Raw genomic sequence first — 13,350 nt, 5'->3', positions numbered from 1 at the left:
GGATGCCAACAGACGCTCGAGACACCCCATATGGCTGCACATAAGCAAAGATGCATGCACTCCGTCGTCGATATTTAACCACACTCGCTGATGAACTAATATCACTCCTATGTCTGGGTCACTTACTGCAGTTGAAGCATGTCTGCGACATGCCATGTGCTGAGAGGGCTCTTTCCAAAGTGACTTACACGCCTGACAAGGGACTCGCTACAGCTTTATCCTAAAGAAAACAACTCTGGTATATCTTTGACTTCAAAAAAGGTTTTCTGCACATCTCAGAGTCAGCAGCGTAGTTTACTCAGCAGGTACTGTATCTACAACTGCAACCACAGCTGGAAAAATGTATCAGTCAACCGACACAGTAATAAGTGACAACAACTGATTAATAGCTAGTCATTTTTCATGCCACAATGCCAAAACGTCTCCCAATCCGGTTTCAGCCTCTGCTCTCTATGAGGATTTGCTACTTTTGACAGTGAATGAACGTCGTCTTAATGCTCACCTGTCACCTTCGTACCTGTACACCTTTGTCCACCGCAGAGCACTGCTCAGTTTTCAGCTGTGAAATGTCCTACTGAGTACATATCATGGTCACAGTTATGAAACAACCTCATTTTACATAGTAAAATTTAAAAGATGGATTACTACTTGATAATGTAATCACATTCATCAGATATCAGGAAGTAGCTGCTTATTGTTAGCATATTTTTTTACTCTGAGATATCGTTCAGTACTGGCCAATAAAATCCAGTATCAGTCACAGTAACACATTTGAAAAAAAAAAATATTCAAGACATAAAATCTTTTTAAAAATGAATAAATTTTTGCTGCATTATTGCAGAAACCCTCAGTGCAGTTGGTCTTTATGCTTAATGATTACACCACCATGGGCTGATGTATGTGATAATGAGGCTGAGGCTGGATGTTTAGGGCTCATCTGCCTCACCCCGTCCGTCCATCCACCCAACCTGCCTCACCAGAAGCCAGCGCCGATGACTGATGGTACCACGAAAACTGAAAACCATTCTTCTCGATGTCATTCACAAACAGTAAAGCGAGGGCAATTTATCATACTGTGCTACCAGCTGTCGGAGACGGTTCTCATCACTGCTTTTGATTCCTGTGCTAATGATGATAATAAGGAGGAGTAATCATGAACTAAACTACAACCCCACAACAGCCTGAGGGTGAGGAGCGGCAAGGAATTAGGTTTTCAGGCAAAAATGGTAACAAAGAAGGTGGTGATAAAAACTAATTTCTCACCTGTCTTCCCTTTGTGGAGACATGAAATGCTCTGAATAGGCACTTGGTGTATGTTACTCTGATTCAACTGTCTACGTGGCCTGAAAAACCTACAGGCACCTTCTGAGCTTCAATTATCCCTATATGATTCTTAAAACCATCTGAAAGCTACTAATATACTGCAGTCTTAGAGCCACTTTTGGAAGATTCTGAAATACTTAATTTAAACAAAGAATATCTCAAATTTCCTCTGTAGCTAAGATGGAAAAAGTGAGAAGCAAAACAGTGCAGCAGGAAGGCAAAAATAAACAATGAACAAGTACCATTCAAACATCTGGCAGCACCACACTACTGCACAAAGGTACCAGTGTGTGACCACACAGTTATCTCTAACAAAAATTCATACGTACAGAAAGGCAGGCGCTCAAAGAAGCAGGGCAACAACAGTGTTATAAAGCCCATAATCAGGTTTCAAGTTTATTTAGCTTGTCATGCCATATCTGCATAGCATGCACATACATTGGAATGAAATTACTTTTCTGAAGACCAGAGTGCATAACAACTAAAACATTAAAAGACAGAAAAATTAAAACTTGTTATGGAAGTTACAAAAATTCCAAAATTTGAAAAAGAAACATGTGGCTCTGAAAATTAGCATTAGCTTCTCATTGTTTCTATTGTGTGTGTTTAATGGAGCTATTAAATATTCTGTGAAAGTATAAACTATATTTAAAGTATTGTATTCTATACTACAGGTGAATTCTTTTCCCCATGTTCAGGGCAAGAAAAGGTTCAAGTTTGGTGCACGGAGAACCCAACGTGCACCCTGACGCATCAGGAAATATCTGTGATGGCCATCTCCTTTTTTGATGCCCCAAAATCACCACAGCTGTCACAAAATGAAAAGAAGTTGAGCATAAAACAAAGCAATATGAAGAGAAGACATCTTAAATGCTGCTCCCTGTTTATTGTACCTGAATATCCCGCTCTCTTCCTGAGTATAAAGGCCCGTTTGTCTGGCTGACAGGTGGCAAGGTAAGGTGGCCCAACCCTTCATACAAGTATGACAGCCTGAATTAAAGCTTCAATTAACACATACAAGCCAAGGCGGTAGCCTACAATGCAGCTACAGATTTTTTTAAAAAGGGCAAAAACACCTTCATTAGCCAAGGGAAGACTAAACAATCTACCGTCGTAACTCACGCACTTCTCGCCCACCTCTCATCTCATCTGCCCTCCATTCAAACTCTGCCTCTCCTCTTCTTGTTTTTGTTCCCCAATCATAATTCCACTATCTGATCCAAACAAGTGAGATCATAGCTCATTGCAGCAGGCTTTTGTAAATAAACTGCAATGCTGAGATTACCCAACAGACACACGTCTGTAACCGAGGAGCATCGGGTACACCCACACACTCTCTCTCAACCAGAATAACAGATGGAACAGCACTGTGACACTTTTTAAAAGTTAGGCTGTAAAATAACAGTTTTAGCCACTTTTTTCATTGGGCTTTCCTTTCAACTCTAATCGCCGTTCATCGTCTTCTTTTTAAAACTAGAACAGCAGCTTCTGAGATTCAGCGCGGCTGAGATCGGGCTGCAGGCCACACTGGGAAGAGAAACTCCAAACAAACTGAAGAATTACACAAACACACCATTAACAGGGGGAGCGTTGGTGTGCGTATTGTATTCACACGGGTGTGAGCACACAGCGGATGGTGGGCAGCAGCAGTCTGGACTTGTGTTCACAGATGTGCAACAGTGTTTACTGTGAGTAATGAGCTTATCCCACTTATCAAAGGATTGAGAGAGGCTGCATCTTTTCACTGTGTGTCACGGTCAGTGTGGGTGTAATCAAGGGCCAGCACAAGTGATTTCATTGACAAAATAATAATAAAGCCTAGGTCCAGTTTGACTGTCATCTCAGAACATTCAAATGGAAACAGATCATTCACCTTCTATAAGCCTTCCTGCTTGTGGCTATGTCTACTCAATGAGTCTGCACACAAAAATCCTTTCGTACACATGATATTGTGTCTATGTAAACACCACCATGTATGCACACCAGAATAAAATACCAACACAGCCAAATCTCTGTGTCAACTGAGCTGCGTGTCTGTGTGTCCTTTGTGCAAACGCACTTTGACTGAACAGTATGCTGGATTCACATAGGTGCGATTCATTGACTCCACCTTTCCTCGCAGCACTATGATAATGCTCCTGACGCAACGTTAAAATAAATATCCATTTGCATACGACATGGCTGCATGTGCATGATGTTTATTTACATAAAATATAAACTGTCGATATGTTATTTCTGGGTGCACTGCTTCAACATCTGCAGCTGGAGCATGAGAAGCTCAGTGAAGCCACAGCGAATCAGGGCTGAAACTAATAACTGTCTTTACCAATTTATCTGCAGATTAATGGGGAAATGGGGCCTCCCCTTTTTTTGGGTCCTGTTTGCAAAACAGCACCTTCAACTACTTTGCTGTGAACTTCCTGAGCTCTCGGGCATCTTCCTTTCAGTTTTATCTACAGATTATTTAGTTATCAGCTCGAGATGAAGACAACATCCTCAAACGTGTTGTCATGTCTGTCAGTTCCAAACCCAAAGAAATTCAGATTTCAACTGAGAAAAGCAGTAGAGAAGCTGGAACCACAGATTTGTTTTGAAAGAAAATTATCAATTATGAATATAAAAGAGAACATTATTTACACAGAGCTCATGATAAAAACATGAACTGATAAAACAGAGTTGATTTCATAGTGTAAGTGCTATCACCACATATTTTATTGCTGGTTAAATCTTTTTCTACAAATTAGTTCTGTCATTCCAAAATTTTCCAGTTGAGGAAAATTCGCTGCTACATGTGGGTTCCAACCTCACTTTTGGCAATCCCCTACACAAGTATTTATTTAGATATAGATACAGTTATTTACAGACATAATAAGGAGATCAATACCACATAAACCCAGACTCTAAATGTAGGTTTGGTCCAATTATTTATGCTGCAATACAATGACACAATGACATATTATTCGGACTAAGTCGATGGGAAAACTCTGAAACCATGACATATCTTGTTCACTGATCACAGAACACAAAGCTGCAGATAAATCATTAAAGAACATCCACTGTGAAGCCATGAAGCTGATTATTGTTACCAGACATCTGCCCGGAGGACATAGCAACAGGAAGATTGATGAGTTCAATAAATATTTAGTTTAATCCCTCGTTACCGTCTCCTCAACTCAGCTCTCTTCTCTTACCATCTACTCTAATCTACTTAAAAATACAATACTGGCTTTGTGTATTCATTGCAGCACAGTAAAGTCTGGTACTGACAAGCAGGCTTGTCACAGAGGTAAAAAGGAAGAGGAAGAAATTTAGGAGGAGGAGAACGAGGAAGACACTGATGGATGATGCAGCAGACGAAGATGACAGAACCCAAATTCAACAATCCCTTAAAATAGTTTGCACAGAGGCAACGTTTTACAAGTATTGATCACTTTCCAGCCTTGTGCTCTTTGTTTCCTTTATTATTTCTCTTCACAAATGTGACTGAAGAAGTTGAAGGGTACGCACTAACTGGACAACCGTCTACCTTCAGAAGCCCTGTAATGTAACACACTGACCTGCAGAGGGCCTCGTCCAGAGCTGCTCCTGAATCTACTGCTTAAACCACAGAGACGCTAAACCCAGTGCCACTGGGCTACAGAGCAGAACTGAAACTAGACCCATTGGGTTTGAAAGACCATGCTGCACTGTTCTCATTATTTTTATTAATTAATTATTATCTGCTGATTACTTTCTTGATGAAACTATTCATAATTTTGTTGATAAAGATAATTGTGAAAAATGTGCATTGTAGTTTCACAGAGCCAAAGGTGGCAACTTTTCAAATATCAAGAAGCTGGACACAAAAAAGGTTTGATATTTTTGTTGAAAAATTAAAAGTAAAAAAATGAATGATATAAATTAATTATCAAAACTGTTACATAATAGCTTATCAGATTCCTGTCAGTTTATCAAATAATTGCTCAACACATAAAGTAGTCAGTATGAATTAATCTGTCACTTATTTTATATCAATCATTTAGTTTCCAAAATGTCAAGCAATACTTAAAAAGTGGACATTACAAATGCCCTAAATTGCTTGTTTTGTACAACCGACAGTCCAGAATCTATAAAACTGAGATGCAACAAATGACACTAAATGATTGTTAGTTTTACTGAAGAAAAACTGAAACATAGCCAACATAAGTGCATTTATTTTGTTTTTGTTTGCTTGTTTCATTAATTACATGTGATAAAGCTGCACATTCTAGATTTGAAATCTATAAGATGCAAAACAAAGAAAAGAAGAAAATCCTCACCGCTGAGATTCTGGACCAACTCAATATTTAGCTTCTTTTTATTTAGCTTCAATGAGCTAATCGTTCCACTATTAAAACTGTTACTGGTTAATGTTCTGTTGATCGACTAATTGATTAAACTACTAATCATTTCAGCACTCAGAAATAAAATTATGGATTTTGTGCTTTTATTCATTTCTAAATGGCTGGTTTTTGTCTTTTGTTGTTTGATTAAAATTAATTACTTTCAATAAAGTTGGCTGCCTCAGAGCTCCAAGTGCATTTTAGTTCTCCTACCTGACTGGGACCCATCCACAGCGGCTCACTGCTGCCATCTATAAGTCACAGGTCAAACTGCATCTGCACAGTTTATTTTGGCTCCTATGAGTCAGATGAACAAGACAGCTGATGTGGAATATTTGGGGTTTGATTTAACACACAGACTTAGATGCAAACATATTTAGCTTTGTGATACTATTTATTGACTCAATGTATTTACTTAACAAACCTCAAAAAGCCACCCCTCCCCAACTCCATCTCCTTTCCCAAACTGCATGTTTCCATGTGTGACAACCTTGCTAGAAAGCAGAAAAAAAGAACTGACTCATGAGCAACAAATCAAACCCACAAAGCATTCCCTGCCTCTGAATGAGGAAAGTGCAGACTTGTTTTTTTTGGCACACAAGAGTCTATTCTGAAGCTAAAGTTCACTTTCGACCCATCTAGGCCAGGCAGGCTGCCTTGTACGCAGGCCTAACCTTTCAAAACACAGAAGGGCCTGCTAAAGGAGCACTTATGTCCGCTGACCACCCGGGCCACCAACACATCACAGTCCAGCTCCTGCTCATTCAATAGACGGGGCGCAAGTGGGCACAGAGATTGTATTGCACTGCCTTCTGCCAAAACCACCAGCATTCTGATCCTGAAAGGCAGCTCTGAAACAATGGAAACCATGGCACCTTAAATACATACAAACCGCACACACGCAGCTAATGAGTCCTAAGAGACAGAAAACACACACTTCAGCAGGGAATGCATTAATCTGGTTCCAGGCAAGTGAGCTGGACATGTTGCTTCAAGCGTGCCACTCAGCAGTAACGTAAACACCAATCAGAGAGAATACGGCCAATTAACTGCTACAGAGAGGAGCCCACTCATCACTCATATAGGGGTTTACACAATGACTGTCACTGTCCTGTAAAAACCCAGTTTCTCCAACACCTTTAATGTATTACGGAAATACTGCACTTTGTTTGTATCAATGGACTTTTGGGATAATCAATTAGGGTTTTAGCCTGAGAACCTTGAAGACTTGGCATTGCAGTACTGGCATTTCAATAACACTTAACCTTTCATGACCTAAGAAGAACAATCTTGTTTTTAGCTTTCTGTCAACACATTTTGACATCATCCCAAATGTTTTTAGTGAGTTTTATTAGCCTTGACTGAATAATTTCAGATCATAAAGGAGCATTCAATACTTCCGTTTTCTGAAAACAAAACTGACCAAATTTGGAGTCAAGTAAAGCTGTGCTGTTTAGAAGCTGAATTAGCAAGTGCTGTGCTTCCTCAGTTGAAGAGCTCTGAGCTAATCAGGGAGGAAAACTGCAACACACTTCCCACATATCACACGCTACTGAAAGACACACGGGGAGTCAAAACAAGTCAACCACACTACTAATGAGTTATAAGAACTGCATAACAGGCCCACAAACTATAGTAAATAGTGGTATTACCAGCTGTGCATGACAGTAAACGGCTGGCAGGCTGCACAACAGCCGCTTTAGGCCTATAAAGGCATCAACACATCAAACAAATAGTGAGGAGCTTTATGGGGAAACAGGCATGTGAAATCCTGTGTGTCTGGCGTGAGAGGCTCTGCAAACCCAGATGGGTGACGAGACCAAGGGGGAGCAGTGAGAGAGCGAGCTGTGAGTAGATAATGGGATAAGTCTTTGTGAGCAGGAATCTGAATAAGGATAATAAAGGAAATCTGTCCCCTGAGAACAATCTGCACATTTGTCTTCAAACACCACCAAAACCACTAAAGTGAAAACCTACTGCTGCTTCATGATATACAGTACACCCTCTCACCTCCCCAAAGTCTTTTCACCTTCTGTCTCGTCATCCACACCCCTTCCCCATTCCCCCCGTCCTCCTGTCATGAGCGAGGTGTGCTAATAATTCAGCCTGTCTCCCTATGTGTCTACTGTGACAGCTGCAGGTGGGAGAACTGGCGCAGAGAGGGCGACGTTGAAGGGTTTCCTTCACAACTTTCCTGTGAAGCGCTTCAGTGGGAGAACACAATGGGATTGTGTTGAACCATCAGATGCAGAATAGATTAGTGTGAGCAGCCTGTAAGCACTTCTCCATCCGAGTTAGTTGGTCAGGCATATTTCACAAGTGCAATTTCCAAAATATTCCATCCTTATTACTGTCAAAAAAAAAATACATTATTCATGAATAATTGCTACTACTTTTTTTTTTTATTTGGTCGGGTTCCTGTTAAATAATAAAACAAAGACAAATCGTCCAGGAGTCCTTGGGATTTGGCATTTTCAGCACTTACTGCAAAACCCATAAAACATTTGTCATGTAGGAAACACATATGATTTTCCTATTTGTGAACCCCCACACAAAAGTTTGACTGGTCTGTTCTCTTTTGGTCATTTAAGGCCACAAACTAAACACTATACTAACACTACTTACAAACATGCTCACAACCTAAAAACTGTAGGTCAGACTTGCAAACTCACTCATATGGGAGCGATCTTGTGAAGATCAGTATTTATTCACTTAAGGAATAATAACTGTTTGGGCCCACAGTGACCAAAATTTCCATTATTGCACTAAATCTTTAAAATCTCCAATCCATGCCAGGCGCTGCCAACAAACTCTGGTAACTTTTCTAGAAGCCTGGTTGGAGTGATGCGTTGCCTTGTAACAAGCCTGACAACATAAGCCAAGATTAGTTCTAAGAACACAAAGTCCTAAGTCCTTTCGAGGTCAAATTTAATGTTGAAACAGCAGCAAAAACGAACATCAAGATCTTTCAGATATTTTGGTGACTGGTTGAATTTGCACAGGATCTTCAGCTTCCATCAGAACAACGAAAGTAGTTCCCTGGTTGTACAATAAAAGCTCAAAATCACTTTCTGGACTTAGCTACAAGCCACCCCCTCCCTAGGTTATACTAGTGGAGTTAGTATTACAAGCACTACAATAAACAATCCACCAGAGATATAATAAAAACAACAGTTGTTTGTTTTGTTTTGTTTTCTTTCAGGGCTTCTAGCCATCTTTCCTGTGGGTTATGAGAGCATACTATACATGGAACATTGCTTCAGGGAAAGAAGCTTGAGCACAGAGATCAAACTGATAGGCTCTTCTGCTATTATGGTCACAAAGAAAACACAACAAGTCCCTTCTGTTTTGTCTGTGAGCTGGGCTTTTGATACTGCAGCTGGATGCATCTCTGGCCCTCCAGTGTCCGTCCACTATTCCCTGTCCACCTCCGCCCCTGCAGCATTAGAAAATAACTCTCACTCTGTTCTCAGAGATGACTCTCCAAAGCGGAACCCAGCACCCACACACACACACACACACAGACACACAGACACCTCATCTCTAACCAGTGCTGCAACTAAAGCTCCCTGGGTGAGTGTGAAGAACAAGCTGGCCGCAGAAGGGATTCCCTATAAGACAGCAGCAGGGAGAGGGCTGGTGGGGAGGAGGAGAGAGAAGCTGAGTAGCTGCTGTGAATGATCTTTTCCTCTGTGGTGGGACAGACTGGAAATTGCTCCACACCACTGCTGCCAGTAATCCAGTGGGCTCAGGTGTTCTGAGTGGGAACCATGTGCTGAGGAGCCACCAGAGCCTGGTTTATAGGTGTGGAAACAAAGAAACACAGAAGAGGCTCATACAGGTACAGGGAGTTTCACTTTGAGTGTGTGTGGCCTGAGGATGATCTTCTATGTGGGAGGTGGGAGCAGAGTCATGGCCTCTGACCACAAAGGATGTGGAGAGAGGAGTCATCACTCTTCTCCCTTCTCACTTATTCTCCCACTCTCTTCCTTTTCTGTCTGTCTTCTATTTTTCATTAAAGCCCAACTTAGAGCAGCATGGTCCAGGCTGAAATACGCATCTCTACAACTACAGGACAGAGGGAGATTACATTCCCCTAACTCCCCTGACATTTCCTCCAACACCGTGGGGTTTTATGTGAAATGTCTCAATAGCTGCTACATTATTTGGTACAGATATCCATGTTCCCTTCAGGATGAACTGTAATAACTTTGATGATCCCTGAACTTTCATCTCGCTCCTTCAACAGGTCACAACTTTTATTTATCGAGTATTTTGTTTTATGATTAAATACCTGCAAAATGAATGGTATTTATAGCATCTTCAGCTGTAGTTTAGGTTTACTGCTGTTTACAGTGACAAACCCTCCAACACTCCATACACCTCCATGGAGCTTCTTAGCCTCTTTTAAAGCCTTATCATTACTATCACAATGAGCATTCCTTTGTCTGCACTGTTTACTCCCTGTTTATACTGCTTAATTTGCATTGTATGCACCGTTTGTTGCTTGTTAATACTGCTTATGTTATACTAGCCTTATGTTGGTTTACTGTTTACTTGCCCCTTGCATGGGGATATGTACATGCACATCGAGAGCCGATGTACCAGAGTCAAATTCCTCATGTGTCCGACACACCAGGCCAATAAAGTAGATTCTGATTGACCAATTTCCTGTTGGCTTAGCAACCTATTAATCAATTTATCACTTCAGCATATGCTGACACTACACCCCAGTGCTAATGAGATAAAACTGAGCTGAACTTAAAATAATAAAATTGTACCAGTCTCATCCAGAAGTGGATGGATTTTGTTAAGACTCTACTGAAGGCAGTGTCTCGTGTTCACATTACAAACAGCCTTATTATCTATGATCTGACTAAGCTCTTGGCTCCATATCCCACCCAAACCACCATGGTAAAGGAGGATCAGTGTGGCCTGGAGAGTGTGTGTCAGATCCCAGTTGGGAGAGGTAGGAGGGGGCGGGGTGCGGCGCCAAGGGATCTCCTGGGATCACCGCAGAGCTCTGACACAAAAGGGACATTGTGGCACAGACTGACCCATCCAAGAAAACTTGACTTCCTGTCCCATCAGCTCCAGCATCCTCCACACTTGAGCTGCTCACTTCCCAGCACTGAAAGTCCCTTTTAACACTATCTGCTAACCATTTACAGCAGCAGTCAGCACTGGCCATGTGCACACACACTGGTGTTCAATTTGCTATATTTGGAAAAACTGGCAACCACTGGAGTTTCAAACTGACAAATTGTAGCAGATGAGAAGTCTGTACTCATTTGCTGAATATTTGAATGCAGTGGTAGTGAAACATCCAAGTAAGGCAAAAGAAAAACAGGTCTTAGAGAGTTTGAGAAGCTTGTTGATGGTGACACATTTTTGGATAAGCCAGTTTTATATCGTATTTCTTTCCAGGAAATCACTGGCCACAATTCTCAAACATTTAAATGTGTAAATAAACTTGCAAAGGCTTCAAACTTGCTTCAAAATAGAAGGTAATCGCTTTAACAGCTCCACACAGCAATACTTTTTATATTAAGACTGAATCAAATGACAAAGCAGTGCGAATGAGATCACTCATACAAAAAGGAAAAAAAAAAAAAAAACAACAGGCTGACAAGAACGCCATGAAAGGGTCCACATTAAAATGGTTATTTCCTGCTTTTAAAAGTTGCTGTTAAATAAATAAAATAAATAACTCAAGTCTCACACTTTAGAATGTCCTTTATTTCACCAGCCAAGATCTCAGCAGCTCCTGCTCAAAAATCTAACATCACATTTTGATAAGAGAACAGTACCTCTGAATAATACATACCTATAAATAACTTTAAAAAAAATGTTGACCTCAGCCAGCATCTCATTTTACATCACAAGTCATCAGGCTAGATTTCAATGGAACTCTGTTTATCGTAAAGGTTAAGTGCTTCGTGGCACAAAGCAGAAACCAGCTTACTTTGGAAGTACCACACTACTTTATTTAGACTCTTCTGTTTCCTCTGGGCTGGTTTCAAATCCTCTATAATTACAGTATGATGCTAGAATGCAAATTCACTGCCATCAGGATTGTTATCAGCCGTTTCCCTTTGTCTTCCTCGTCAAAACAAACCCATATACTGGGTTTGCAAGGATGGACCACGTCTCATATTTCTATCCAAACCCGACCCATGCCCGAGAGTGTGGTGTTCAAGCCCGACCTGGACCCCACAAAGGTGAGTTTCTACACTGTTTTTCTCTTTTATCATTAAACTAAGCAGACATTTGAGTGCTACAACCATCTAACTTAAAGTTTGACCTGGACCCAAACATAATTTCCAAATTTCTGTCCAAACCCAGCCTGAACCCTCTGGTATTGGTAGGCCCCATCGGGCTCGGTTAGGGCATCCACACTCTAATAAAGAAGTCTTTCAGAGAGGGGCTCTAATTTGGAAGAACACAGTGTTCTGCACAGACACTAGCTAAAGATCCATGAGAGTGTGTAGGATGACACTACCTTGACGTGACTCTGAGCGCCCAGGTTGTAGATCTCTGTGGGCTTCACCTCGTTGATGATCTTCACCAGACACGTGCTGTCGGTCAGGTCGCCATAATGCAGCTTCATGTCTGACAGGGTGTAGGACAAAGACACGCTGATTAACGCACAAGCGAAGTCATGACACACTTAAATTACAGACAAAGTCATTTTCATATGTAAAAACTAAAATGCCACGGTAATTCACTCTTAAAGGTCCTTCACAGATTCACTCAGTGAACCTGTGAACATGGAGAGGTTTGTCACCGATGGTCAGTGTTTGCAGATGGAAGGAATGCCAAAGAAAAGCACAGTTAACTTGGTAAGGTTACAGTCCAACAGCTGCACCACTTTGAGGGCAAACTACTTTCTGAATTTGTAGGGTGAGAGGTGCTATCTAAAAAGAAGCTGTGCACCCCTTTGTGAAACGGACATGACACTAGGTGGGCCAGACGGGACACTTACTGCCCTCGGTGTGTGTCTGGGGGTTCTGGTAAAGATGATCAATGCGACCAGTGTTGAAGGAGCTGGAACGGCGCAAAACACCATGAACCTGAGAGAAAAGGAGACGGACAAGATGAAGGAGATGTACTCAGCAATATCTCTGCACATTCAGGCTACACAGAATTGTTTAAATATACACACATATTACCTAACATTAAATCCACTGCAGATGGAACATTATTGATTGATTGATTGATTGATTTATTCTTTCAAACATGCAGAACAGAACAAATGAACAAATAACAACAACACACATAATTACACATATCCAACCAATGCTAATCCAAAGTCAAATTGCCTACACCTGTACATGTTTGAATGGAGTAGGAAGAAGTCAGACTTATCCAGTCCTACCCCATGTCATCATATTATACAAAATTACATACATCATTGGCTGCAAGCTCTACATAGATAAAACAGAGTGTTTCCTAATGCCTTCTCGAATAAATCTTATTCTTGCATATATCTTGTATAACACATACATTTATATTTATATTTAAACTCCTCAATTCTAGTACTATTTTTCATGTCCACAGTTAAATTATTCCATAATTTGACCCCACTTATAGAAATACAAAATCTCTTTTTGGTTGTACGTATAACATGAACTTTTAAATTTAAGTGACCCCTTAAGTTATATCC

General features: G+C 40.8%; 1 protein-coding gene across 2 annotated transcripts in view; it reads right to left on the bottom strand.

Moving 5' to 3' along the window:
- Positions 1-13,350, bottom strand: part of gmds (GDP-mannose 4,6-dehydratase) — a 153,060-nt gene that overhangs the window by 129,021 nt on the left and 10,689 nt on the right. For both annotated transcript variants that reach the window (XR_002275110.1, XM_020601959.1), the window contains 2 exons: positions 12,670-12,757; positions 12,187-12,296 (listed from right to left, as the gene is read on the bottom strand). Coding sequence is in view for 1 of the 2 variants with exons in the window: in XM_020601959.1 (XP_020457615.1) it covers positions 12,187-12,296; positions 12,670-12,757 (198 nt within the window). In the remaining variant the exon portion in view is untranslated. The remainder of the gene's footprint in view (positions 1-12,186; positions 12,297-12,669; positions 12,758-13,350) is intronic.

Source organism: Monopterus albus, unplaced genomic scaffold (assembly GCF_001952655.1).
Source record: "Monopterus albus unplaced genomic scaffold, M_albus_1.0 scaffold53.1, whole genome shotgun sequence".
NCBI lineage: Eukaryota > Metazoa > Chordata > Actinopteri > Synbranchiformes > Synbranchidae > Monopterus > Monopterus albus.
This window is presented reverse-complemented; position numbering and strand designations above follow the sequence as displayed.